Here is a 26,831-nt window from a genome sequence, read left to right as displayed (position 1 = left end):
ATAATTTATACAGGGGTCGGGGTTCAAACCCCGGACACCCAACTTCTCCACATTTAATTGTGTGAGCTTCAGTCACTAGGCTGCTAGACCCAAAAAAAATCTAATATAGTAAAAAACGAATTAATTATATCTCTTTTTTAAGGACAAAGTGTGATTAGTGCAACATAAACCACTGTTTTTTAAGTTGAAGATAAACATTGAGAACTTGGAACAACAAAACAATAGAGCAAAAAGCGATTAAAATTTTTATATAAAGAGCCAATGACATTAAAATAAAATGTCTTGCAGAAATATTATTAGAAAGAAAAAAACATCAAATATCTATAGTACTCTCATCCATTCATCAATGCACCAAATATCTATAGCAGAAACATTTGCATTTTGGTTGTTTTCTATTATCTTTTTGTGCTTTTCAAATATCTTTTTGAATATATATTAAATTTTAATATATCTTGTATATATTGTGCATTTAAAAAAATTATTTGCTAAATTATACTTTCAACTCGGTCCCCCTAAGCTAAATTCATGATTCCATCACTGCTTTAATATATTTGTGTACGAATAAAAAATTAATTGTTTCAAAGAAAAAGTCTTATTTTTTTAATTTTTTTTGGTAGATAGAAAAAGTCTTATTTATTATTGTAAACAAACACAAAACATTTTCTACTTATAATATCTCTAAAAAATTATCTATAAATTATTGAATACCAAAATCACTTGTTTTTTTAGTACGTGAGATACAGACTTTTAGAGATTATTTTCTATTGATTTTATAGAAAACCGAAAGTTATTTTGTGTTTGTTTACCATAATCAAAATCACTTTAAAAAATGATTTTTAACTTGTTTGGATACGACTATAAGTGATTTTTTTTATTATAAAATTACCATGAAGGATATTAAATCTATATATCTAGGCATACCAGAATCCAATTCAAATAGAGTTCATTAATAAAAATTTCAACGTGATAAATTCTCTTTTCCTTTCTCACTCTTGTGAGCCGTCAGCAAAATCTTAGTTTCTTCTCTTTCATCCACCAAAGAGGGGTGATTTAGGGTCAATTTTTGACCCAAAATCACATCTCTAACTCTTTTTCTCTTTCCCCTTTTATTTAATTAAGTGATTTTTACATCTATTACGTTTTTTCTTTTATGATTTTGTCGTCTTAGTGCGACGTTGGTTTGTTCATCGTCTTTGTGCGGCGTTGTTTGTTTTTCTTGTTTCGTTCATGTATTTATTCGGTTCAAATTGTCATATCAGCATCGATCCGGTGCAGATCCAACTTTGACGTCGCCCATGTTGCAGATCCAGAGATGGATATTCTGAATACTTGAATATAGTCATATGTGTAAACCTTTGTATTTTGCCGTTTTATGCTATAAACATGGATGTTGTGACTTAGTTCGCAGATTCATCCTTTTTGTTTTTAGAAAATTTGCATTGTACAAATTTACTTTATTTGAATGAATGACTATCATTTATTTTTATCAAAAAAAAAAAATTCTAGGCATACCATAAATGTATTTAATTTATTAAAATGGTCAAATGCGTGCTCGATGTTTGAAACCGACACATGTGTTACGTTCAAATAATTCATTTTTCAAATTACAACTAGTGTCGATGTGTCCATATCAATATTGTGTCTGATGTCTACGTCAGTGCTTCATATTATTCGAGGATCAAAATGAATAGCCAAAGAGATGTGTTTACAATTTCAATTAATTGAAGGACAATAATCATTTCACTTCACTCATACTATCTCGAAAATTGTCCTGAAGTTTATGTTGGAATAATACGACACTAAGCAGAAACCTTCGTATCAAATATTACATTAAGATTTATAGGTTTTAGTCATATTCGAATTATACAATCCGAAAATACCCAAAATACTTTTCGGATTATATAATCAAAACGTGAGTATTTTTAGAATATTGGAAGACACATAATCAAAACGTGAGTATTTTTAAAATATTGGAAGACACATGAGAAGAAGGTTGGGTGCAAAAAAAAAAAAAAAAGGCAATATATTATGGCTCTTAAATAAGATAAGATTATGGTGAACCTTTGGGCCTTACCTTTGTTAGGGCTTTTTTAATATAACTAGTAGCAACTAGGTTTGATAATTGGGAGAAAGGTGTTTACCTTGCCGATGAAGAAAAGAAGGGAGGGATTATCCATGGAAAAAGAGATGCTTCTTTCAACTTCTTCTTCAGTCGAGGTTAATTTCTGCATGTATTACACTCTTTATTAGGTTTATTGCTTCTTCTGTATTTTTTGTTTATGCGTATTTGTTTTTCTGTTTCTGTTTTTGCGTGAATTAATTTTTTTTTTTTTTAGGGTTTTCTAATTGTTTTGTTAAACCCAATATGCCTGATAATTGGATGATTCACTTCAAACAACCAGATATTTGTGATTTCTGCAGCTAATTTTTTAAGTAAATTATAGTACCGGTATCTAATGATCATAGCTTTTATTTATAAGAAACTAATCAAAAATATTTTATATTGCCGTTTTAGGTATGCTATGATGATCTGAGTTTGTGTCAGAGGTCTTCTCGTTCACAGCAGGCACTTTATAACAATGGAAACAGTTTGGTCGATAGAATCAGTGATTTACCGGATGAGTTATTGCAACACATTCTTAGTTTTCTCCCAACAAAACTCTCTTTCACTACAACCATTCTTTCGAAACGGTGGAGCAAACTATGTTGTTCACTACCTGTTCTTTGCTTTGAAGATGAAACCACCAAAGATTATGACACCTTCCTTCGCTTCTGTCGCATTGTCGATACTATCCTGCCCTCTCCTCGTGCAACAAACCAACCCCTCAAAATGTTTCGCCTCAAGTGTCTTTTTAAAGACAATCAAAATGGTCAATTTAATGTGACAAAATGGCTAGAAGCCACAAAACAGCGTAGTATTGAGGAAGTTCATCTCACTCTATATTACCACACCTTGAAGCCCAGCTTTTTCATCTCCCAAACCCTTGTTGTTCTCAAACTTGAAAGGTTAAATGTTGGAAAGAATACTTCTTGTGTTGATCTTCCATCACTAAAAACCCTAACTTTGGAATATGTTTATTTTGAAAATTGGAATGATTATATAAATTTTCTCTATGCTTGTCCTATCCTAGAAGATTTGCATGCTCTGTATATCAATACATTTAGTTACAATGTACCAGAAGAAGGGTTTAAATCCTTGACCTTGCCTAAATTGGTTAGAGCCAGTATTAGTGAAGTGGATGCTCAGTTTAATGGTATTGATAATGTCGAGTTTCTACGCATAAAATTTTGGTTTAAAGAGACCTCTTTCAATGTCATTTCGATGTTTTCAAACTTAATTCATATTGAACTAGTGTTTTGTTATTTCACATTTCATAATTGGGATTGTGTAGTCGAACTTCTCTGCCATTCTCCCAAGCTTCAAATTCTTTATATTAAAAAGGTTTGTTGAGTAGGATATTTGTTTGTTTGTTTGTTATTTTTTTTTTCTTTTTTATGGATTTTGATAAATGTTATTTTTTATCCTTTTGACAGTGGACGAAGACCAGCTCGTCCAGGAAATGCAAATGCCCAATTTCCGTTCATGAATGTGTTTTGTCACACCTCAGATCATGTACGATTTTAAACTTTGATGGCTCGGCAAATGATCTTCAATTTGCAAAATATATTTTGCAGAATGCGAGTCTCTTACAAGACATGAGAATCGTATCCAAGGATTGTCTCCTCAGATGAAATGCTTTTGAAAATAAATCAGATTGGAGAAGAATTGTCTTCCTATCCAAGGATATCTCCAAAATGTAAAATTTCATTTGAATTTAAGTATGTTTACTTGAATATTAGTGTTTGATAGTTTGGACAACATATATAGGCTTTGTTTCAAACTCTCTCCCTCTTCCTTCGTTTTGATTCTGTGTAGACAAGATATTATTTAATAAAATAAATCAGATGTTTTTCTTGATATTTCAGATTTTTATATGATTCATTCTTTGTGTTTGTATTCAATCTGCTTTTCAGTTTTTCATCTCACTTCTTTTCAGTTCAAGTAGATTGCTATTCAATCTCATTTCATTTGTCTTTCAATCTCAAGTAGCTTTCAAATTTACAATTCATACAACTTGAATCTTTTTTTTTTGGTTACATCATACAACTTGAATCTGATGTTGTTTTGGTTTTTTTATGAGACTAGAATCAATACATGTAGGGATATCAAAATAAGCTTGAGAGCTAGCACTATATATAATTGGTTTAGCAAGATGATGAGCAACCACGTTAGCTTCTCTTTTAGAGAATCAACATGAGAGTTGTAAACACTAGACTCAACTATACGACGAAACTTCCTAATAACAAAACCAGACTTAATACAATCTTGGATAGTACTATTATAGGCATAAACTACAATCTTGGATAGTACTATTAAAGGCATAACCTACAATTTTAGTACAATCTTAGTGTTCCATTAACTTTTTTTATTTTATATGCAAATTAGTGGGATTAAGAGATTAAAATGTGACCTTTAAATATTTAACCTGCACTTGTTGATTTTTTTTTAGGGATTAATAGCAAATTAATTATGAAACCTACCAAATTAGTGAGATTAAAAGCTTAATGGATGACATATGAGGTAATTGGGTGGATACCAACTTTAATATATATTTTTAGGGGTAATAGATATAGTAATAGTGAACCATGATCCCAATAAATTAGTAGTATTAAGAGTCTAATAGTTTGTTACACATTATAAAAAAGTGATTTTAATATTTAATAATTTATAGATTAAGGGTTTGTTAAGGAAAAAAAATCACTTTTATCATTTTTAAGTGTTTGTTTAGTGTCCCTGTGAACTTAAGTCAATAGGTAGGTATATTACATAACATATGCATGGGCAGAAGTTCGAACCCCGGATATCTCACTTATTCACCTTAAAGTTGACTTTCTGGCAACTAGGCTACTTGACAAAAAAAAAAAAGTGTTTGTTTAGTGTATTTTTTTAAAAAAAATCATTTTTGACTCTAAAGTGAAAAGCTATCAGAATTTTTAAATGTTCTCCTTCGTAATTTTGTTAAAAAAAAGTCGCTTTGATACAAGGATAGAGATAGAAGGGGGACCAACAGATGCCACAGTCTCCCTTGAACTTTTTTTTAAAAAAAAAAAACTATACTAGTATGCTATAATATTTTTAGTCTCAATATTTATTTTTTGTGAACTGTATATGACATTGTATACTAACCGTTTTTTTACTCAATATATTGAGCCTTAAACACCTAAGTTTCTATGCTTAATTGCATTATTCCTTAACTAAAATATTTGACACCAAAAAAAAAAGTAGAATTTTTTCTACAGTTATTAGATGAATCATAACCCTTGACTATAGAACTCCAGTTTATAATTCCCCATTGCAATTTCTCTTTTGAAATATCGAATCATTGCCTGCAATTTTGTATGCGCACTCTCAACAATTACCTACAATTCGAAGCTTGTTGAAAACGAAGCATCTACACTACACTTCATAAAATCTCACGGAGGCCGCAACCACTTCATTTTAGGATTTACCATACCTATCGATTCCATGCTTCTATCCACTACTCTAGCTTCCATCCATTATTCTATCAAGATTTTCCCCTTATAGACAACCTTAGCAGGACTTTCAACTTTTCTTTCCCCTAATGGACAACCCTAACTTTGCTTTCCATCCATTCTTCATATTATCGCGAGAATGTTGCCGCAGAATATGCAAAAGAACTTCCTTGAATTGATTGAACTGCATTCATGTCTGCTCTAAACTCCCATCATTCACCACACCTCCTTGCTTCTACCACGGTACAAGAATAAATGTATGTCTTTTAAGCTATTCATTGTATAAAGAGTTAAATAAGTTTTTGGTCCCTATAAATATAGCAAATTTTGTTTTTAGTCCTCATAAAAAAGGAATAGAAAAATGATGGGGGAATTAGTCACTTTAGTCCCTGAATGCAGAGAAATTGCAAAACAGTCCCTGAATGTAGACATTGTTGGTCAATTTACGTGACTAAAGTGTCTAACGGAGTCTACATTCAGGAACTAAATTGACTTACGGAGTCTGCATTCAGAGACTAAATTGACTAACCGAGTCTACATTCAGGGAATATTTTGCAATTTATCTGCATTCAAGGACTAAGGTGACGACTCCTTTCCTATTCAAGGATTAAAGTGACTAATTCCCCAAAAATGATGCTTCAAAGAAATTTGAGGTTAATTGTTTCAATTATGTTGACTAAGTGTGTGTCTGCGAAATTCACTATCTGCTAATAACACTACATAATGAAACTTCAGTCTGTAAAATCTAAATCAACCGACAATGTCAATATTGTTATATAGTGCATTGTACCTAGGTGCAACCCAGAACTTCGTAGTGTGAGTATCATTTGATGTTTGTCATTTCATCCATGTAAAAAAAAAAATTGGAATCAAATTAATACATTTGTTGGTAGGTCAGGATAAGTGTTATCATGTTCCTATAGAATCAATAATTTGTCTTGTTTTGTCAATATTGTATAGACTAGAAACTAATATAGTAGTCCCCGTGAGCTTAGCTCAGTTGGTATGGACATTGCATAATTTATGCAGGGGTCGGGGTTCGAATCCCGGACATTCCACTTCTCCACATTTAATTGTGTGAGTTTCAGCCACCAGGCTACTAGACCAAAAAAAAACATTTAATTGTGTGAGTTTCAGCCACCAGGCTACTAGACCAAAAAAAAAAAAACTAATATAGTAAAAAACGAATTAATTATATCTCTTTTTTAAGGACAAAGTGTTAAGGATTAGTGCAACATAAACCAACTGTTTTCTAAGTTGAAGATAAACATTGAGAACTTGGAACAACAAAACAATAGAGCAAAAAGCGATTAATTTTTTTCATAAAGAGCCAATGACATTAAAATATAATTGTGTGAGTTTCAGCCACCAGGCTACTAGACCAAAAAAAAAACTAATATAGTAAAAAACGAATTAATTATATATCTCTTTTTTAAGGATAAAGTGTTAAGGATTAGTGCAACATAAACCAACTGTTTTCTAAGTTGAAGATAAACATTGAGAACTTGGAACAACAAAACAATAGAGCAAAAAGCGATTAATTTTTTTTATAAAGAGCCAATGACATTAAAATAAAATGTCTTGCAGAAATATTATTAGAAAGAAAAAAACATCAAATATCTATAGTATTCTCATCCATTCATCAATGCACCAAATTTCTATAGCAGAAACATTTGCGTTTCGGTTGTTTTCTATTATCTTTTTGTGCTTTTCAAATATCTTTTTGGATATATATTAAATTTTAATATATCTTGAATATATTGTGCATTTAAAAAAATTATTCGCTAAATTATACTTTCAACTCGGTCCCCCTAAGCTAAATTCATGATTCCATCACTGCTTTAATATATTTGTGTACAAATAAAAAATCAATTGTTTCAAAGAAAAAGTCTTATTTATTATTGAAAACAAACAAAAAACATTTTCTACTTATAATATCTCTAAAAAATTATCTATAAATTATTGAATACCAAAATCACTTATTTTTTTAGTAAATAAGATACAAACTTTTAGAGATTATTTTCTATTGATTTTATAGAAAACCAAAAGTTATTTTGTGTTTGTTTACCATAATCAAAATCACTTTAAAAAATGATTTTTAACTTGTTTGGATTCGACTATAAGTGATTTTTTATTATAAAATTACTATGAAGGATATTAAATCTATATATCTAGGCATACCAGAATCCAATTCAAATAGAGCTCATTAATAAAAATTTCAATGTGATAAATTCTCTTTTTTCTCTTGTGAGCTATCACCAAAACCCTAGTTTCTTCCCCTTCATCCACCAAAGTTTTTCTCTTCCCCTCTAACTCGTTTTTCTCTTTCCCTTATTTTGAAATAAGTGGTTTTCACATCTATTACGTTTTTTTTCTTTTGTGAATTCACCATCTTAGTGTGACGTTGGTTTGTTCGTCGTCTTTGTGCGGCGTTGTTTGTTTTTCTTGTTTAGTTCAGGTATTTATTCGGTTCGGGTTGTCATATCAGCTCTCATTCAGTGCAAATCCAACTTTGATGTCGCCCACGTTGCAGATCCAGAGACATGAGTATTCTGAAGACTTGAATATAGTCATTTGTGTAAACTTTTGTACTTTTCCGTTTTATGCTATTGACATAGATGTTATGAATTTGTTTGCAGATTCATCCTTTTTGTTTTTAGAGAATTTGCATTGTATAGATGCACTATATCAATTTGAATGAATGAATATCGTTTATTTTTGTAAAAAAAAATCTAGGCATGTCATAAATGTATTTAATTTATTAATTTATTAAAATGGTCAAATGTGTGCTCGGTGTCTAACAACGACACATGTGTTACGCTCAAATAATTTATTTCTCAAATTACAACTAGTGTCGATGTGTCCATATCAATATTGTGTTTGATGTCTACGTCAATGCTTCTTAGTATTCAAGGATCAAAATGACTAGCCAAACTGACATGTTTACTATCTTGAAAATTGTTTTGCACTTTATGTTGGAATGATATGACGGTATCCAGAAACCTTCGTATCAACATTACAATAAGATTTATGGGTTTTAGTCATATACGAATCATACAATCTGAAAATACTCAAAATACTTTTTGAATTATAGAATCCAAAGGAGAGTATTTTTATAATATTGGAGGACACGTGAGAAGAAGGTAAGGTGGGAAAAAAAATAGACAATATATTATGGCTTTTAAAAACTCATTTCTTCCTCTCTCTTCTCTCCTTCACACACCCTAGCCGTCACCTCTTTCTTCTTCTTCTTCTTCTTCTTCTTCTTCTTTTTCTTTTCAGAGGGGTGATTTAGGATCAATTTTGACCCAAAAATCACCCCTCCGAATTGTTTTTCTTTCTATCCTAATTGAATAAGTGATTTCACATATTTTCTGTTTTCTTTCGTTTGTTTTTGTGGTTTCGTTGTCTCTGAACGACTCTGTTTGTTTTGATTTCCTATCTTTGTGGGGTGTATTTTTGATTTTCCGTCTTAGTGTGGTGTTTATTTGTTTCAAGTTGAAAGATTAGCTTTGAGCAAGTGCAGATGCTATCAATGACAATGACTTTGGCGTCGTCAACGTTTCAGATCCGGAGACATGAGTATTTCGGAGACATGAATATATTCATATTAGTCATATTTGTAGGCATAGGTACTTTGCCGTTTTATGCTATTAACATGGATGATGTGAGTTTGTTCACAGATTCATCCTTTTGTTTATAGTGAATTTTGATTTGTATTGTATCGATGTACTCTATCAATCTGAATGAATGAATATCATTTATTTTTGTCCAAAAAAAAATTATATATTATGGCTCTTAAATAAAATTGTGGTGAACCTTTGGGCCTTACCTTTGTTAGGGCTTTTAATATAAATAGTAGCAACTAGGTTTAATAATTGGGAGAAAGGTGTGAGCGAGGATCGATGGAAAAAGAGTTCTTTCAGCTTCTTCAATTGAGGTTAATTTCCGCTTGTATTACAACTCTTGTTAGGTTTATTGCTTCTTGTTAGGTTTATTGCTTCTTCTGCATTTTTCGTTTACGCCTATTTATTATTTTTCTGTTGCTGTTTTAGCGTGATTTTTTTTTTAGGGTTTATCTGATAATCATAGATTTCATTTATAGGAAACTAATCAAAAATATTTTATACTAGAACGCAGACCCGTGCGTCGCACGGGTCTTATGAGTTAGAATAATTTGATATATAATAGACCGAGATATAGTGGAATGAAATTTAAATAATTAAACTACATAAATGAAATTTATCGCCAAACAAAAGCTACAATATCGGTAAATATTGTATTGCCAACCAAACATGTTACACCAAAGAAATAAACGGTTTTTAATGACAACATAGCATATATTATGGAATATTACACATTTTGAAATACTTTTTCGTACACAACATTAGACGTCACATCAATATCTTCACCATCTTCATTGGTTATCGCCCTCCTCTGGATGTAACTCTCGAGACAACAACATATAATTGTCAATGTGAAAATACTGGCGTTGAGAATAAGGATCAACAAAAACATATAATCCAACATGTCACAGTAATTGCCCTTGGCTCTCGTTAATTGTCACGAAAAATGAGACAACTAAAAGAAACTGTCGTCTTTGAAACTTGAAAGATCACGATTGATGCACAGGTCTTTGTGATGCACACATGAAATGTTTGTAAAACATGTGTAAAATGTATAGTTGCTTCTAAATTTTTTTTTTGTTACAAAAATAAATAGAAAGAAAAGTGGTGTAATTTTTTGGAAGAAAAGATGGTATAATTATTACTTGACAAAATACACAATTATTTTTAACCCAATTTTTCATTTTATGGATCATTGAAGCAATTGTTAGAAAGACGCTTAAAAATAGTAGCAATCACATAAATGATTTGCTATGTCATTTAATCATTCATTCATATTAGCAAAAAATAATAAATAATCATTCATTCAATAGCTTTTTCAAATGGACAATGGTTTCAATATCATATTTTTTTATAGTGATTTCAATATCATTGAATCATGCATTCATACTGTTAACATCAGTGAAAAAATGCTTTACTTTAAGGGAATAAGGATCAACAAAAAAATTACAAAAGATATTACTAAGTATAAAAAAAAAAACTAAAAAAAATTGAAGCTTCAAATGTGCACTAATATAATCAAACACTAAGTATAGCCAAAAAAATATCAATGTGAAAAGGATCTTAAGTGGCAATAAGTTTTTTTTGAATCAGCAAAATATTATGGATAACCAAAACACTCGCAAGACGCTAAGAGACGGTGGAAAATAAAAACAAAGAGGCCGCATATATGCGTAACATCCACCCAAACAACCAAAACTATAATCCCACACAAATTCATAACAGCCCCACTAACGAAACAAAGCGAAATAGCGTAAGATATGACACTGAAATCCAATAATAACCACCGGAATTCAGACCCATAACTATGCCACAACCTGCGGAAATCGCAACACTAAAAAGCGGAACCCCCCAAGCACCTGAAGCGGAGAGATCAGTCAAAAAACAACAGCAGAAACAGGTGCCGAACCAGAAAAAAAAACAGGTGAAACAGGTGCTGCACTGTCATGACAGCAACAGAGCCATTGCCCACCTACATGCAATAAGTAAGAGCACATCATGATGTTCACCCCTCATTTTTAGTACAATCCACTATCAAAGCAACATAACATAAAATTTCATTATGTACACTAATTATATGGAAGACTTAAACATTTGCCCACTTTTCCAACCCACTATGAGAGTCTTGTATACTTATCCTTTATGGAAGCCTAGCTTCAACACAGGTACCAAAAAAACTATCTTCATTTGTGCTTGCACCTTTAATATAATTGATAAAGGTTCATCTTCACAAACCTGCAATGCAATTTCATAAAAATAACAATAATTTCAGATGAAGTCGACCCCTTTGCTTGAACTCAGCCATATCATAGAAGTATTCCCTATTAATTTCTTCATTTCTGCACAAAACTCCATTAACATCACTTGATCAATACTACACTTCATCACATCACAACTACTCAATTTCACTACTAAAAATAGTCACATCTCGAATCGAGTTCATGATACTTCAGAGGTTGAAATCAATATATGATGAATTTTATATAAAAACACTATAGTTGACATAAAAGTTTTAAGACTAAAGATTTAGGAATTTTACCTGAAGTTTTACAAAACAATCACAGGAAGTGATAATCATGATTATCCAAAATGGTAGTGGCTTATGTATGGGGGAATGCAGCCGCCCTTCAAGGGAAATCAAACCATGCCAACACCTTCACATGTATTTAGAGAAATGATGAGTACTTATCTCATTGATAACATAAACCTGTGCAAGAGAAATCGTGATTGCTTAAATAAATAAAAAACTATGACAACATAGAATAGAGTGCACTAATTACATAATATGTGGTAAAACGTGCAAGCAAGTCCATTGTGTCATTTTAACAAATTGTGCAAATATCCTTCTGATAGCCTATAGCTCACATCCAATTGAAATCATAATGAATGGATTTAATTGACAGGCATCCTTATAAACACACTCAGATTGATAACCTTGCTATATAAGAGCTTGCTTGTAGATGGTAAAACCTTAACCTAATTTCCAAAAAAAATGTGACAAAAAAAAAGGCTCAGGTATATCAGCCATTTTTATGGACATCTGGTTTAACCATGACACTATGGCACCTACAATATACATGATTTGCGCATCCTCATGTATCCATTTCTGCATCATTCACATCAGAACATGAATGACCCTCACTCATCCAATCATTAAATTTAATGATACAACAGATAAGGACTTAATGTGATTGAAGGGTTTCCATGAATTTGTTTTGAAGAGTTTTTGTTCATAACATCTGGTATAAACTAATGAAACTAAACTTTTTTCAATGTCCTTTTCATGTATATTTTTTAAACTCTGATAAACTGCCATTCAGAAAGCGCGTAATCTCTGACCACATTCATTGATAGCTATTTTACCACATACTCATTTTACTAACAGACCAAAGTTCAACAACCATAATTTATTCAGCAACTATTACCCCTGCAACTGAGGGTAAAAATGGATAATAGTCTACCATACCATATATTCAACAACCATATACATTGACATGATCAAACTTCTAGCTTACCATAATTTTTTTCGATGCACGGCAAGTAAATGTCAACCATGTGTTGATTAAGGATTGTTAACTTAATTGGTTGTCCATCATACAAAAAGATTGAGAATCATGATAGCAATTACTATCATATATAAAATTAAGATGAAATGGATTTTCATTATTTATTTGGGTGAATATCTATCTTTTTTAAACATACAAAATATGAGTTGATATAGAAAACTCAAATTGGATGTCGCTGCTGTTCATCGAAAGATAAAATAGGCATCCACAGATTCACATGGTTTACTCTAGAGCAAATATCAAATCCATGAGATTCAAGCTTAAAAAGAAAACATCCTTCAGTAGTATCCTAAATCATTGATTGTAGAAAAAAAAAGTATAAACTTATCGACAATACACTTTTAAGTTAAAATTAGAGATTATTTAACTTGCCTCAGAATTGCAGACCTTGTCATTTTTCACATAAAATCTTCACAATAATAGTAATAACTCTCGATGCACATTTACTATATGCCTGATAGACCATCCTATACCAATCTTAAACTCACAGGTTCTTGCCAACACTGAACTGAAGCATCTATGAAGCAACATTGTTACACACACAAAATAAATTAATTTTGGCATAAAACAGTAGAATGAAGAGTAATCTTGCGAAAATCATGAACAAAATAATTAACCTCAGCTGATTCAAACCAAATCTTCGATAGTTGTAGAAAATTATCAAAGAGAGGGACTGTAATCAGACCAGTAAAACAAATTAGAAACTTTAGGCAAATCATTAGTTAATTTTTTAAATGCACACAAAGGATAGAATAATGGTTATTGTAAAAGCTGCACCCTATAATTTTTTCTAAATCACGGTGGCGCACCGTGATTTTGATAAAGTCACCACAGAAACCCAAAATAAGCTTGGATAAAAAATATACACATCTAAGTATAACCTTATGAAATAAGCTCCTTATAGCAGTCAAAGAAAACTACCTTAAAACTCAATTTAAATTACTTGCAACTTGAAATAATATGAAAAAGGAAGACATTACACATGTAGAGCAGACTCTAATAGATAATGTTGTTTCTTCCTCATTTTCCTTTGTCCCTAGAAGCCACAAACCAAGCTTAGTCGCCTTAAGATTCTGATCGTTCTCATACGTCACTCTGCCTTCATAAAATGATACAGATAATGAGCAAACACCTTTATAGAAATGATTCCTCAAAAAAAAAAACTATAGAGAAATGAGAAAATACTCGTGCCTTGGTTGAAGTCAATAGAGAAGAACATAGCAAAGTACCTTGATATAAAGTAAGCTACAATGTGATTCCATAAGTATGCCCACTTGCAAAAATATGTAACACACTTCATATGTTCTTGCCAAATGATTAGCAACACAGAATGAAAAATAATAGCAGATTCATATGTTCCTTTCAAAAACCAAAATCATATGTTAAATAATTAAGAGGTAATTACATATTGTCTAGCAAGATACTACAACAAATATCAGCGACACACACAAAGAAGTGGAGAACAACAAAACATATATAGCTTTAAATCAAGGCAAGCCTGATGCAAATACAATGTTTCAAAAAGCAGGACACAAAAAGGAAAGAACTATAAGTGAAAAACCTGAAGGGGAAAGAAACCTGTAAAAGCATCACCTTCTCATCAAAGCCTCACTCTCCATCATCATCTTCAACATATGAACTCAAACCTAGTCACACTAACTATAAGAGAAGTTACAGCTCCTAAAGAAACAGAAGAAAAAAAATATGCTAGCATAAATTGTGTGAGAAGGAAATAGTAAAATTGAAACCACGTTAAATCACTTCTATCAAATTGCGAAGTTGGTGAGATGAAATAATATTTATAAAAAGATATTGAAGTGATACCAATGAAACAACCAAAAAATACAATTTTCGTACCTTTTTTGCTTATGATTGTAGCTAGTTCTTTGAACAATGGAATGAATAGACAACATGAACGACACAACAATTAAATCAAAACAATAGACATACAAATTTGAATGGAAAAAGTGCAACAAAATTTAGGATTTTGTTACCTCCTTTTTGTATTCCAGAACCAACTACATCCTCTTAATATACCATAAAAAAATACATGTTGCATCACATCTTCAAAATGACCCGGATCTTAAAATACACATAAATCACAAAAATGATTTAAAATCAAAACACGGATTAAGATTTATATTAACTTTCTTCAGTGGAACAGAGGTGAAATTATCACAACATCCTAACCTAATTCAACCTTTATATCCATTCCATTTCTTTCCATCAGCTTTCCCAACCTAATTCAAATTCACGGTAAAACTATATCCCTTCACAAAACTCACCACAACAACGGATCTGTTGCTTGGATTCTCTATCGTAAACCTCTCTCTGAATTCAGACCTAAAAATCACAAAACAAAAATCATCAGAATCAAATCGAACTTCAACAGAACAAATTCATAACGTGTGAGAAGGAAATAGTAAAATTGAAACCACGTTAAATCACTTCTATCAAATTGCGAAGTTGGTGAGATGAAATAATATTTATAAAAAGATATTGAAGTGATACCAATGAAACAACCAAAAAATACAATTTTCGTACCTTTTTTGCTTATGATTGTAGCTAGTTCTTTGAACAATGGAATGAATAGACAATATGAACGACACAACAATTAAATCAAAACAATAGACATACAAATTTGAATGGAAAAAGTGCAACAAAATTTAGGATTTTGTTACCTCCTTTTTGTATTCCAGAACCAACTACATCCTCTTAATATACCATAAACAAATACATGTTGCATCACATCTTCAAAATGACCCGGATCTTAAAATACACATAAATCACAAAAATGATTTAAAATCAAAACACGGATTAAGATTTATATTAACTTTCTTCAGTGGAACAGAGGTGAAATTATCACAACATCCTAACCTAATTCAACCTTTATATCCATTCCATTTCTTTCCATCAGCTTTCCCAACCTAATTCAAATTCACGGTAAAACTATATCGCTTCACAAAACTCACCACAACAACGGATCTGTTGCTTGGATTCTCTATCGTAAACCTCTCTCTGAATTCAGACCTAAAAATCACAAAACAAAAATCATCAGAATCAAATCGAACTTCAACAGAACAAATTCATAACGTAAACAATCACCCTTCGGTCGCCGTCTTGGATCCATCAATTTCTGCGTTCAACAAATTGATGCGTGCAAGCGAGTAACTCGCTTAAATGATTGAAGCAGAAAGAAAAAGAAATCGAAAAGGCCATGGTCACAGCAGCAGTGTCGCAGAGAGAAGGAGAGAGGGAGAGAACTGACCGTGCGGTAATACGTGATTGCATAAGGAATGGGGGGAGAGGGTTGGTGGTGGTGACGATGATAAGAGGAAGAAGAAGAAACGCGTGAGAGAAAGAGAGGAAAAATGGTTAGGTTTAGGTTTATATATAGAATTCGTAATTAAGATTTAGGTTAGGGTTAAAACAGGAATTTTAGTCATTAGGGTTTAGGAAAAATTAGGGCTTCAAAATTGGCTTGGGACAACTTTTATATATAGAATAGATTGTGGCTTTAGGTACGCTTTGATGATCTGAGGTCTTCTGGTTCACAGCAGACACTTAATAATGATGGAAACAATTTGGTCGATAGAATCAGTGATTTACCGGATGAGTTATTGCATCACATTCTTTGTTTTCTCCCAACAAAATTCTCTTTTACCACAACAGTTCTCTTGAAACGGTGGACCGGACTATGCTATTCACTACCTGTTCTTCGCTTCGAAGATGAAACAACCAGATACAGATACGATGACACCTTCTTTCGCTTCTGTCGCATGGTTAATACTGTCCTACTCTCTCCTCGTGCAACAAACCAACCCCTCAAAATGTTTCGCGTCAAGTGTCGTTTTGAAGACACCAATCAAAATGGTCCATTTAATGTGGCAAAATGGCTAGAAGCCACAAAACAGCGTAGTGTAGAGGAAGTTCATCTCTCTCTATATTACCAAACCTTGAAGCCAAATATTTTCATCTTCCAAACCCTTGTTGTTCTCAAACTTGAAAGGGTAATTGTTGGAAAGAATACTTCATGTGTTGATCTTCCATCACTCAAAACCCTAACTTTGGAATGTGTTTATTTTAAAAATTGGAATGATTATATAAATTTTCTCAATGCTTGTCCTATCCTAGAAGATTTAAATGTTGAGTATATCAATACATTTAGGAAGAATGTACCAGAAGAAGCGCTTAAATCCTTCACCTTGCCTAAATTGGTTAGAGCCAGTGTCGATGCTCTCTTTTATGGTATTGATAATGTCGAGTTTCTCACATTTTGGTTTAAAGAGACTTCTTTAAATGTCATTCCAATGTTTTCAAACTTAATTCATATTGAACTAGTGTTTGGTAATTTCACATATCATTATTGGGATCGTGTAGTAGAACTTCTCCGCCATTCTCCCAAGCTTCAAATTCTTTATATTAAAAAGGTTTGTTGAGTAGCATATATGTTTGTTTCTTTGTTCTTTTTTTTCTTCATTTATTTTGATAAATGTTATTTTTAATCATTTTTACAGTGGACGAAGACCAGATCATCCAAGGAATGGAAATGTCCAATTTCGGTTCCAGAATGTGTTTTGTCAAACCTCAGATCATGTACCGTTTTAAACTTTGATGGCTCGGAAAATGATCTTCGATTTGCAAAATATATTTTGCAGAATGCGAGTCTCTTACAAGACATGACAATCGGCGTTGCTGTTGGCTCCTCAGATGAAATGCCTTTGAAAATAAATCAGATTAGAGAAGAATTGTCCTCGTATCCAAGGATATCTCCAAAATGTAAAATTTCATTTGACTTTTAAGTAGGTTTACTAGAATTATCAGTGAATTTAAATATGCAAACTTTTTAGTTTGATAGTTTGGATAACATATATAGGCTTTGTTTCAAACTCTCTCCCTCTTCCTTTGTTTTGATTCTGTGTAGACAAGATATTATTTAATAAACTTCATGGTGAAGATGTTTTTTCTTGAGGTTCTGATATTTTCCATTAAGCATCAATTTTGGATTGTTTTGTTCCTTCTGTTGATGTTAGTTATTTCTGATTTTTATATGATTCATTCTTTGTGTTTGTATTCAATCTGCTTTTCATTTTTTCATCTCACTTCTTTTCAGTTCAAGTAGATTGCTATTCAATCTCATTTTATGTTAGGAGTTATTTGTCTTTGAATGGTTAGTGAAACGTTTAGAAAAATGGGAAAAGATATGAGTGACAAAATTTGTAACAGCTAGCTAGCTAGTTGAAACAAAAATTAAAAAAGTTTTGGTTTCATTGAGCTGTTTGGTTGGAGAGCAAATTCAAAGGTGTAAATGTAGTTAGTCCCAACATCTAAAACTGTTTCTAGTGTTGGAGTTTTTGGGATATCAAAATAAACTTGAGAGCCGACACTATATATGACCGCCTTAACAAGATGATGAGCAACCACATTAGCTTCTCTTTTAGAGAACTCAACATGAGAGTTCTAAACACAAGACTCAACTATGTGACGACACTTCCTAATAACAAAATCGAACTTAGTAAAATTTTGCAAATTACTATTATAAGCATCAGCTACAATCTTGGATCCTGTAGAGAAATCACATTATCAAATCCAACCTCTCTGACCCAATGAATTGCAGCAAGTAGCACTTTCGATTCGTCTCTGGGAACTGAAAAAATAGGTTCTAGCCGCAGCGTTTTATCTCCAACAAAAAAACCTATTTCATCTCTTATACATACACCAATTCATACTCTATTGAAGCTTGTTGAAAACGAAGCATCCACATTACACTTCATAAAATCTCACGGAGGATGCAACCACTTCATTTTAGGATTTACCATACCTAGCTTCCATCCATTCTTCTATCAGCATTTTCCCCTTATAGACAACCTTAGCAGGACTTTCAACTTTGCTTTCCCCTTATAGACAACCCTAACTTTGCTTTCCTTTTATTCTTCATATTATCGTGAGAATGTTGCTGCAGAATATACAAAAGAACTTCCATGAATTGATTGAACTGCGTTCATGTCTGCTCTAAACTCCCATCATTCACCACACCTCCTCGCTCTTACCACAATACAAGAATAAATGCATGTCTTTTAAGCTATTAGTTATATAAAGGGTTAAATAAGTTTTTGGACCCTATAAATATAGCGAATTTTGTTTCAATTATGTTGACTATGTGTCTGCAAAATTCACTATCTGTTAATAACACTACATAATGAAACTTCTACTGATTTAGAAAACCAAAAGTTATTTTGTGTTTAATTACCATAATCAAAATCACTTTAAAAAATTATTTTTAACTTGTTTGGATACAACTATAAGTGATTTTTTATTATAAAATTACTATGAAGGATATTAAATCTATATATCTAGGCATACCAGAATCCAATTCAAATAGAGTTCATTAATAAAAATTTCAACGTGATAATGTCGATGCTCTCTTTTATGGTATTGATAATGTCGAGTTTCTACGCATTATCACATTTTGGTTTAAAGAGACTTCTTTAAATGTCATTCCAATATTTTCAAACTTAATTCATATTGAACTAGTGTTTGGTAATTTCACATATCATTATTGGGATGGTGTAGTAGAACTTCTCCGCCATTCTCCCAAGCTTCAAATTCTTTATATTAAAAAGGTTTGTTGAGTAGCATATTTGTTTGTTTCTTTGTTCTTTTTTTTTTTTCTTCATTTATTTTGATAAATGTTATTTTTAATCCTTTTGACAGTGGACGAAGACCAGATCATCCAAGGAATGGAAATGTCCAATTTCGGTTCTTGAATGTGTTTTGTCACACCTCAGATCATGTACCATTTTAAACTTTGATGGCTCGGAAAATGATCTTCGATTTGCAAAATATATGTTGCAGAATGCGAGTCTCTTACAAAACATGACAATCGGCGTTGCTGTTGACCCCTCAGATGAAATGCCTTTGAAAATAAATCAGATTAGAGAAGAATTGTCCTCCTATCCATGGATATCTCCAAAATGTAAAATTTCATTTGACTTTTAAGTATGATAACTAGAATTATCATTGTTTTTATTTACTTCTTGTCTAATATGCAAACTTTTAGTTTGATAGTTTGGACAACATATATAGGCTTTGTTTCAAACTCTCTCCCTCTTCCTTTGTTTTAAACTTCTGGAGGTTTTGATATTTTCCAATAAGCATCCATTTTGAGTTGCCTTGTTCCTTCTGTTATTGTTAGTTCTTCCAGATTTTTATGTGATTCATTCTTTGTGTTTATCATTTAGTTGTGGTTTTGCTTTTTCCCTTCTATTTTTAAACATAATTGCTTCTGTTCAACTTATCGCTGGAACTGTTTCTAGTGTTGGAGTTTTAGAGATCATTAATATGAATCAATTGCAATGTGCTGTTTAAAATTCACTAGCTTTCAAATTTAGAATTCATACAACTTGAATCTGATTATGTATTTTGTGGAACAAACAAAATGACTATTTACCCTTTAGTCAAATTTATGTTTTTTTTTTTTTTATGAAAGAAAACTTGCTGATTTCATTAAAGAGAGAAGAATAAATACATGTAGGGATATCACAACAAACTTGAGAGCTAGCACTGTATATGACCGCTTTAGCAAGATGATGAGCAACCCCATTAGCTTCTCTCTTAGAGAACTCAGCATGAGAGTTATAACTAGACTCAACTATGTGACGACACTCCCTAATAACAAAACCAGACTTAGTATAATCTTGCATAGTACTATTATAAGCGTCAACTACAATCTTGGAATTTGTAGAGAAATCATATTATCAAATCCAAGCTCTCTTGAGTCTTGATCCAATGAATAGCAGCAAGAAGCATGTCCGCTTCACCTATGGGAACGGAAAAATAGGTTCTAGCCACATCGTTTTAGCTCACACAAAAAAACCTTATTTCATCTCTTATACATTACACTATTAAAGCTTGTATAAAACGAAACATCCACATTACACTTCATAAAATCTCGCGGAGGATGCAACCACTTCATTTTAGGATTTACCATACGCATTGATCCCAAGATACCCGGTTTAGTTCATACAGTGAGTCAACCTTCATTAAGGTTTTATTAGGTTTCAACTGATTTGTGATTAAGGTTCTAGCATGCATCAATTGATTCATGATTAAGTTTCATTGCAATAAAGATTCAAATTGGTGGAATAAAATGGAGAGATGTGTTTTGATTCTGTTTGATGATGGAACCAAGAGTAAATAAATCTAGGGTAGAAGAAAATAATAAATGAAATTTGGGGTTTGGTTTGATGGAAAGAAGAAGAAGGTGATGGAGAAGAAGTTGAAGAAGAAATCTGGAAGCAGAAGGCTGGGAATGGGTGAAGAAGAGAAGAGGGTTTAGTATCTAACTAAGGGGTACTTTGAAGTATTAAAAAAAAGTCATTTTTATTAGGTAAACAAACACAAAATATTTTATACTTCTTTGTAAAATCTCTAAAAAAAATTACCTATAAATTATTGAATACCAAAATCGCTTACTTTTTTCACTTGGGGGCCGACAAGAACGGTTTCTTCTTTGTTAAATCTGCATACAATTTTTTTAAAAAAAGAAATGAGGTAATTAATTCCAGCAGGTCTATAAAATTGAGCGAAGAGTCGGTGTGGTCAAAGTTATGGAAAATCAATACAATACCTCGTCATATTCAGTTGATGTTGAGGATTCTTCATGGGAAACTTTCAGTCAAGATAACTCTTTTTAAACTATTTGCAATTTATGTGACCAATATTATGAATCAATAGATCATCTCTTCATTCAATGTGAGTGGTCAGAGGTATTATGGTTTGTTTCTCCACTTGGAATAACAACTGAGTTTATGCCTGAACCTATTGCCTCTGTTGAATGGATTAAAAATATTATTAAGCAGGGTGATAATGAAACAAATAAGCTTATTATGGCAATTTGCAATGAGATTTGGTTTGTTAGAAATAAAAGACGTTTTTAAGGAATTAATGTGCCAGATCCGGTTGTGAGCTTGAGACATGCAATGCAAGCAGTCCAACAATACAATAATTCTAGTGAGATACTGATGCAAGTGCAAAATCAAGGTTGTCCCGTACCTACTTCAAATGTGCGCTGGACTTTCCCTCCACCCGGATGGTATAAACTCAACACCGATGCAGTTGGACAAAATGAGGATGGAACATGGGGACTGTCGGCGATTGTTAGGGACTCTGAGGGTGTTGTTGTTGCTGCAGCATGTTGGAAAACACCGATTCTGCCAAATTCAAATATGGCTGAAGCTATGGCGATGAAAAAAGGTGTGGAATTCGCAAAGGATATGTTATTTTTGAACGTGATTGTTGAATCTGATTCGCAAAATGTGATACTTGTTGTCACGGATGTCCAATTGCCTCTTTCATACATGGGTACCATTGTTGATGATTGTAGACTTCTAGCTTGTCATTTTCAAACTTTACAATTTGTGCACATTAGGCGTGAAGCCAATCAAGCTGCACATTATTTAGCAAAATACGCATCATCTCATCATGAGGATGTATGGATTGAAGATGCTCCCAATTGTATTGATGTTGTCTTGGTGTTTGATTTTTTGCAAGACACCATATAATGAAAATTTTTCCTTGTAAAAAAAATCACTTACTTTTTTAGTACGTAACATACATACTTTTAGAGATTATTTCTGGTGATTTTTGGCCCGTTTGATTGGGATTTTTTAATCAAAAAGTCGCTTTTTATTTTTATAGTGTTTGTTTCAGATTTTTAAAAAAATCATTTTTAGCCTTAAAATGAAAAGCTATTCATAGTAGCTTTTCCAAGATCTATTTTTTTTTCTCTAAAAACAAGAAACTCAAGTGAAAGAGTTTCAAATGTTAAGAAAATGATTTTTATGAAAGTAAACAAACATAAATAGTTTGAAAATCTCTAAAAAAAAATCTCTAAATTCTTTTAACCCAAAATCTATTTTTTGTAAAGCTGAAACAAACACACCCTTTATAGAAAACCAAGAGCTATTTTGTGTTTGTTTAACATAATCAAAATTACTTAAAAAAAGGATTTTTAACTTGTTTGGATACGACAATAAGTGATTTTTTTATTAAAAATTACCATGAAGGATATTAAATTTAGATATCTAGGCTTACCATAAATGTGTTTAATTTATAAAAATGATCAATTGTGTGTTCGGTGTCTGACCCCGACAAATATCGTTACGTTCAAATAATTCATTTTCTCAATTTACTACAAGTGTCGATGTGTCAATATCAATATTGTGTCTGATTTCTATGTCTATGCCAGTGCTTCGTAGAATTCGATGGTCAAAGTGACTAGCTAGCTAAATAGATGTGTTTGCAATTTTAATTAATTGAAGGACAATAATGATTTCACCTCACACATGACATACTATCCTAGAATTGTTTTGCAGTTAATGTTGGAATAACACGACGATGTTTTAGTCGTATTTGTATCAATTACAATAAGATTTCTATGTTTTAGTCATATTTTAATTATACAATTCGAAAATATCCAAAATATTGTTTGAATTATAGAATTCATATGGGAGTATTTTTAGAATATTGAAAGGCGCATGAGAAGATGGTAGGGTGGAAAAAAAAATTGGCAATATATTATGGCTCTAAAATAAGATTGTGGGCCTTATAATATAATATAAATAGTACCAATTAAGTTTGACAAATCAAAGAAAAGAAGAGGGTAGGGTTTTTGGCTTGCCGATGAAGAAAAGAAGGGAAAAAGAGAGGCTTCTTTCAACTTCTTCAGCTGAGGTTAATTTCTGCATGTATTACACTCTTGTTAGGTTTATTGTTTCTTCTACATTTTTTGTTTATGCGTATTTGTTTTATTGTTGCTGTTTTAGCGTGAATTAATTTTTTTCTTAGGGTTTTCTAATTGTTTTATGAAACCAATATGCTTGATAATTGGATGATTCACTTCAAACAACCAGATATTGGTGATTTCTGCAGCTAATTTTTTTAAGTAAATTCTAGTAGTGGTATCTAATGATCATAGATTTTATTTATAGGAAACTAATCAAAAATATTTTATATTGTTGTTTTAGGTATGCTACGAAAATCCGACTTTGTGTCAAAGGTCTTCTGGTTCACAGCAGGCACTTAATAATGATGAAAACAGTTTGGTCGATAGAATCAGTGATTTACCAGATGAGTTATTGCAACACATTCTTTGTTTTCTCCCAACAAAACTCTCTTTCACTACAACCGTCCTTTCGAAACGGTGGAGCAAACTATGGTGTTCACTACCTGTTCTTCGCTTTGAAGATGAAACCATCAAAAACTATGACACCTTCCTTCGCTTCTGTCGCCTTGTAGATACTATCATACTCTCTCCTCGTGCAACCAACCACCAACCCCTCAAAATGTTTCTCCTCAAGTGTCCTTTTCAAGACCAAAAGCAAAATAGTCCATTTAACGTGACAAAATGGCTAGAAGCCACTAAACATCATAGTATTGAGGAATTTCATCTTGCTCTATGTTACCACATCTTGAAGCCCAGTATTTTAATCTCTCAAAGCCTTGTTGTTCTCAAACTTGAAAGGTTAAATGTTGGAGAGGACACTTCTTGTGTTGATCTTCCATCTCTAAAAACCCTAACTTTGGAATATGTTTATTTTGAAAATTGGAATGATTATATAAATTTTCTCTATGCTTGTCCTATCCTAGAAGATTTACATGCTCAGTATATCAGTATATTTAGAGAGAATGTACCAAAAGAAGGGTTTGAATCCTTGACCTTGCCTAAATTAGTTAAAGCCATTATTAGTGATGTGGATGCTCAATTTAATGGTATTGATAATATCGAGTTTCTACGCATAAAATTTTGGTATAAAGAGGCCTCTTTCAATGTCATTCCGATGTTTTCAAACTTAATTCATATTGAACTAGTGTTTTATTATTTCACATTTCATAATTGGGATTGTGTAGTAGAACTTCTCCGCCATTCTCCCAAGCTTCAAATTCTTTATATTAAAAAGGTTTGTTGAGTAGTATATTTGTTTGTTTGTTTGTTTGTTCTTTTTTCTTTTGTATAGATTTTGATAGATGTTATTTTTTATCCTCTTGACAGTGGACGAAGACCAGCTCGTCCACGAAATGCAAATGGCCAATTTCGGTTCTTGAATGTGTTTTGTCACACCTCAGATCATGTACCATTTTAAACTTTGATGGCTCGGCAAATGATCTTCAATTTGCAAAATATATTTTGCAGAATGCGAGTCTCTTACAAGACATGAGAATCGGCGTTGCTACTGGCTCCTCAGATAAAATGCTTATGAAAATAAATCAGATTAGAGAAGAATTGTCCTCCTATCCAAGGATATCTCCAAAATGTAAAATTTCATTTGAATTTAAGTATGCTTACAAGAATTATTAGTGTTTTTATAATTTATTTACTTTATAGTCTAATATGCAAACTTTTAGTTTGATAGTTTGGAAAACATATGTAAGCTTTGTTTCAAACTCTCTCCCTCTTCCTTTGTTTTGATTATGTGTAGACAAGATATTATTTAATAAACTTCATGGTGAAGATGTTTTTTTCTTGAGGTTTTGATATTTTCCATTAAGCATCAATTTTGGATTACTTTGTTCCTTCTGTTGATGTTAGTTATTTCAGATTTTTATATGATTTATTCTTTGTGTTTGTATTCAATCTGCTTTTCAGTTTTTCATCTCACTTCTTTTCAGTTCAAGTAGATTGCTATTCAATCTCATTTTATGTTAGGAGTTATTTGTCTTTGAATGTTTAATGAAACGTTTAGAAAAATGGGAAAAGATATGAGTGACAAAATTTGTAACAGCTAGCTAGCTAGTTGAAACAAAAATTAAAAAGGTTAGTAAAATTTTGCAAATTACTACTATAAGCATCAGCTACAATCTTGGAGCCTGTAGAGAAATCACATTATCAAATCCAACCTCTCTGACCCAATGAATTGCAGCAAGTAGCACTTTCGATTCGTCTCTGGGAACGGAAAAAATAGGTTCTAGCCGCATCGTTTTATCTCCAACAAAAAACCTATTTCATCTCTTATACATACACCAATTCATACACTATTGAAGCTTGTCGAAAACGAAGCATCCACATTACACTTCATAAAATCTCACAGAGGATGCAACCACTTCATTTTAGGATTTACCATACCCATCGATTCCATGATTCTGCCCACTACTCTAGCTTCCATCCATTCTTCTATCAACATTTTCCCCTTATAGACAACCCTAACTTTGCTTTCCATTTATTCTTCATATTATCGCGAGAATGTTGCCGGAGAATATGCAAAAGAACTTCCATGAATTGATTGAACTGCGTTCATGTCTGCTCTAAACTCCCATCATTCACCACACCTCCTCACTCCTACCACAGTACAAGAATAAATGCATGCCTTTTAAGTTATTCGTTATATAAAGGGTTAAATAAGTTTTTGGACCCTATAAATATAGCGAATTTTGTTTTTAGTCCTCATAAAAAAGAAATAGAAAAATGACGCTTCAAATAAATTTGAGGTTAATTGTTTCAATTATGTTGACTATATGTCTGCGAAATTCACTATCAGTTAATAACACTACATAATGAAACTTCTACTGATTTTATAGAAAACCAAAAGTTATTTTGTGTTTGTTTACCATAATCAAAATCACTTTAAAAAATGATTTTTAACTTGTTTGGATACGACTATAAGTGATTTTTTATTATAAAATTACTATGAAGGATATTAAATCTATATATCTAGGCATACCAGAATCCAATTCAAATAGAGCTCATTAATAAAAATTTCAATGTGATAAATTCTCTTTTTTCTCTTGTGAGCTATCACCAAAACCCTAGTTTCTTCCCCTTCATCCACCAAAGTTTTTCTCTTCCCTTCTAACTCGTTTTTCTCTTTCCCTTTTATTGAAATACGTGATTTTCACATCTATTACGTTTTTTTCTTTTGTGAAAGTGACGTTGGTTTGTCGTCTTTGTGCGGCGTTGTTTACTTTTCTTGTTTAGTTCAGGTATTTATTCGGTTTGGATTGTCATATCGGCTTCCATTCGGTGCAGATCCAACTTTGATGTCGCCCACGTTGCAGATCCCGAGACATG

The 26,831-nt window shown here is 32.0% G+C and overlaps 3 protein-coding genes, 1 long non-coding RNA gene and 1 pseudogene across 9 annotated transcripts; 4 read left to right on the top strand and 1 right to left on the bottom strand.

Annotated features, from left to right (window-relative positions):
• The first annotated feature begins 2,175 nt into the window (after positions 1 to 2,175).
• Positions 2,176 to 4,002, top strand: LOC146912392 (F-box/FBD/LRR-repeat protein At4g00160-like; annotated as a pseudogene).
• Positions 4,003 to 10,690: 6,688 nt separating this feature from the next.
• Positions 10,691 to 16,080, bottom strand: LOC146912391 (uncharacterized). Of its 6 annotated transcripts, none has more exons than XR_015016450.1 (6): positions 16,035 to 16,080; positions 13,996 to 15,796; positions 13,384 to 13,865; positions 13,139 to 13,283; positions 11,740 to 11,854; positions 10,691 to 11,435 (listed from the first exon to the last, which is right to left on the bottom strand). It is a non-coding gene; the product is annotated as an uncharacterized LOC146912391 (long non-coding RNA). The 6 variants fall into 6 exon arrangements; XR_015016453.1 differs by having other exon boundaries at positions 13,139 to 13,865; positions 13,996 to 15,337; positions 15,448 to 15,796; XR_015016451.1 differs by having other exon boundaries at positions 10,691 to 11,539; positions 13,139 to 13,865.
• Positions 16,081 to 16,091: 11 nt separating this feature from the next.
• LOC146912390 (F-box/FBD/LRR-repeat protein At4g00160-like) lies at positions 16,092 to 17,732 on the top strand. Its single transcript, XM_085720722.1, has 3 exons — positions 16,092 to 16,115; positions 16,288 to 17,196; positions 17,284 to 17,732. The coding sequence occupies exons 1-3, from the start codon at positions 16,092 to 16,094 to the stop codon at positions 17,566 to 17,568; spliced, it is 1,218 nt and encodes a 405-aa protein (XP_085576848.1). The 3' UTR covers positions 17,569 to 17,732.
• Positions 17,733 to 21,747: 4,015 nt separating this feature from the next.
• On the top strand, positions 21,748 to 22,329 carry LOC146912389 (uncharacterized). The gene has a single exon (XM_085720721.1). The coding sequence runs from the start codon at positions 21,748 to 21,750 to the stop codon at positions 22,327 to 22,329; it is 582 nt and encodes a 193-aa protein (XP_085576847.1).
• A 1,120-nt stretch (positions 22,330 to 23,449) lies between these two features.
• On the top strand, positions 23,450 to 25,124 carry LOC146912388 (F-box/FBD/LRR-repeat protein At4g00160-like). Its single transcript, XM_085720720.1, has 3 exons — positions 23,450 to 23,500; positions 23,845 to 24,726; positions 24,819 to 25,124. The coding sequence occupies exons 1-3, from the start codon at positions 23,450 to 23,452 to the stop codon at positions 25,122 to 25,124; spliced, it is 1,239 nt and encodes a 412-aa protein (XP_085576846.1).
• Positions 25,125 to 26,831: the final 1,707 nt, after the last annotated feature.

This window comes from Medicago sativa, chromosome 6 (genome assembly GCF_051527215.1).
Source record: "Medicago sativa cultivar Bolivia chromosome 6, Bolivia_mono, whole genome shotgun sequence".
Taxonomy (NCBI): Eukaryota; Viridiplantae; Streptophyta; class Magnoliopsida; order Fabales; family Fabaceae; genus Medicago; species Medicago sativa.
This window is presented reverse-complemented; position numbering and strand designations above follow the sequence as displayed.

Excerpts from the sequence above, each read along its gene's own strand:
- LOC146912390 (XM_085720722.1), top strand. The coding sequence starts at position 16,092 with ATGATAAGAGGAAGAAGAAGAAAC. Across the intron at positions 16,116-16,287 it reads TAAGAGGAAGAAGAAGAAAC|GTACGCTTTGATGATCTGAG; the intron begins GCGTGAGAGAAA and ends TTGTGGCTTTAG. Across the intron at positions 17,197-17,283 it reads AAATTCTTTATATTAAAAAG|TGGACGAAGACCAGATCATC; the intron begins GTTTGTTGAGTA and ends TCATTTTTACAG.
- LOC146912388 (XM_085720720.1), top strand. The coding sequence starts at position 23,450 with ATGAAGAAAAGAAGGGAAAAAGAGAGGCTTCTTTCAACTTCTTCAGCT. Across the intron at positions 23,501-23,844 it reads TTTCAACTTCTTCAGCTGAG|GCACTTAATAATGATGAAAA; the intron begins GTTAATTTCTGC and ends GGTTCACAGCAG. Across the intron at positions 24,727-24,818 it reads AAATTCTTTATATTAAAAAG|TGGACGAAGACCAGCTCGTC; the intron begins GTTTGTTGAGTA and ends TCCTCTTGACAG.
- LOC146912389 (XM_085720721.1), top strand. The coding sequence starts at position 21,748 with ATGCAAGCAGTCCAACAATACAATAATTCTAGTGAGATACTGATGCAA.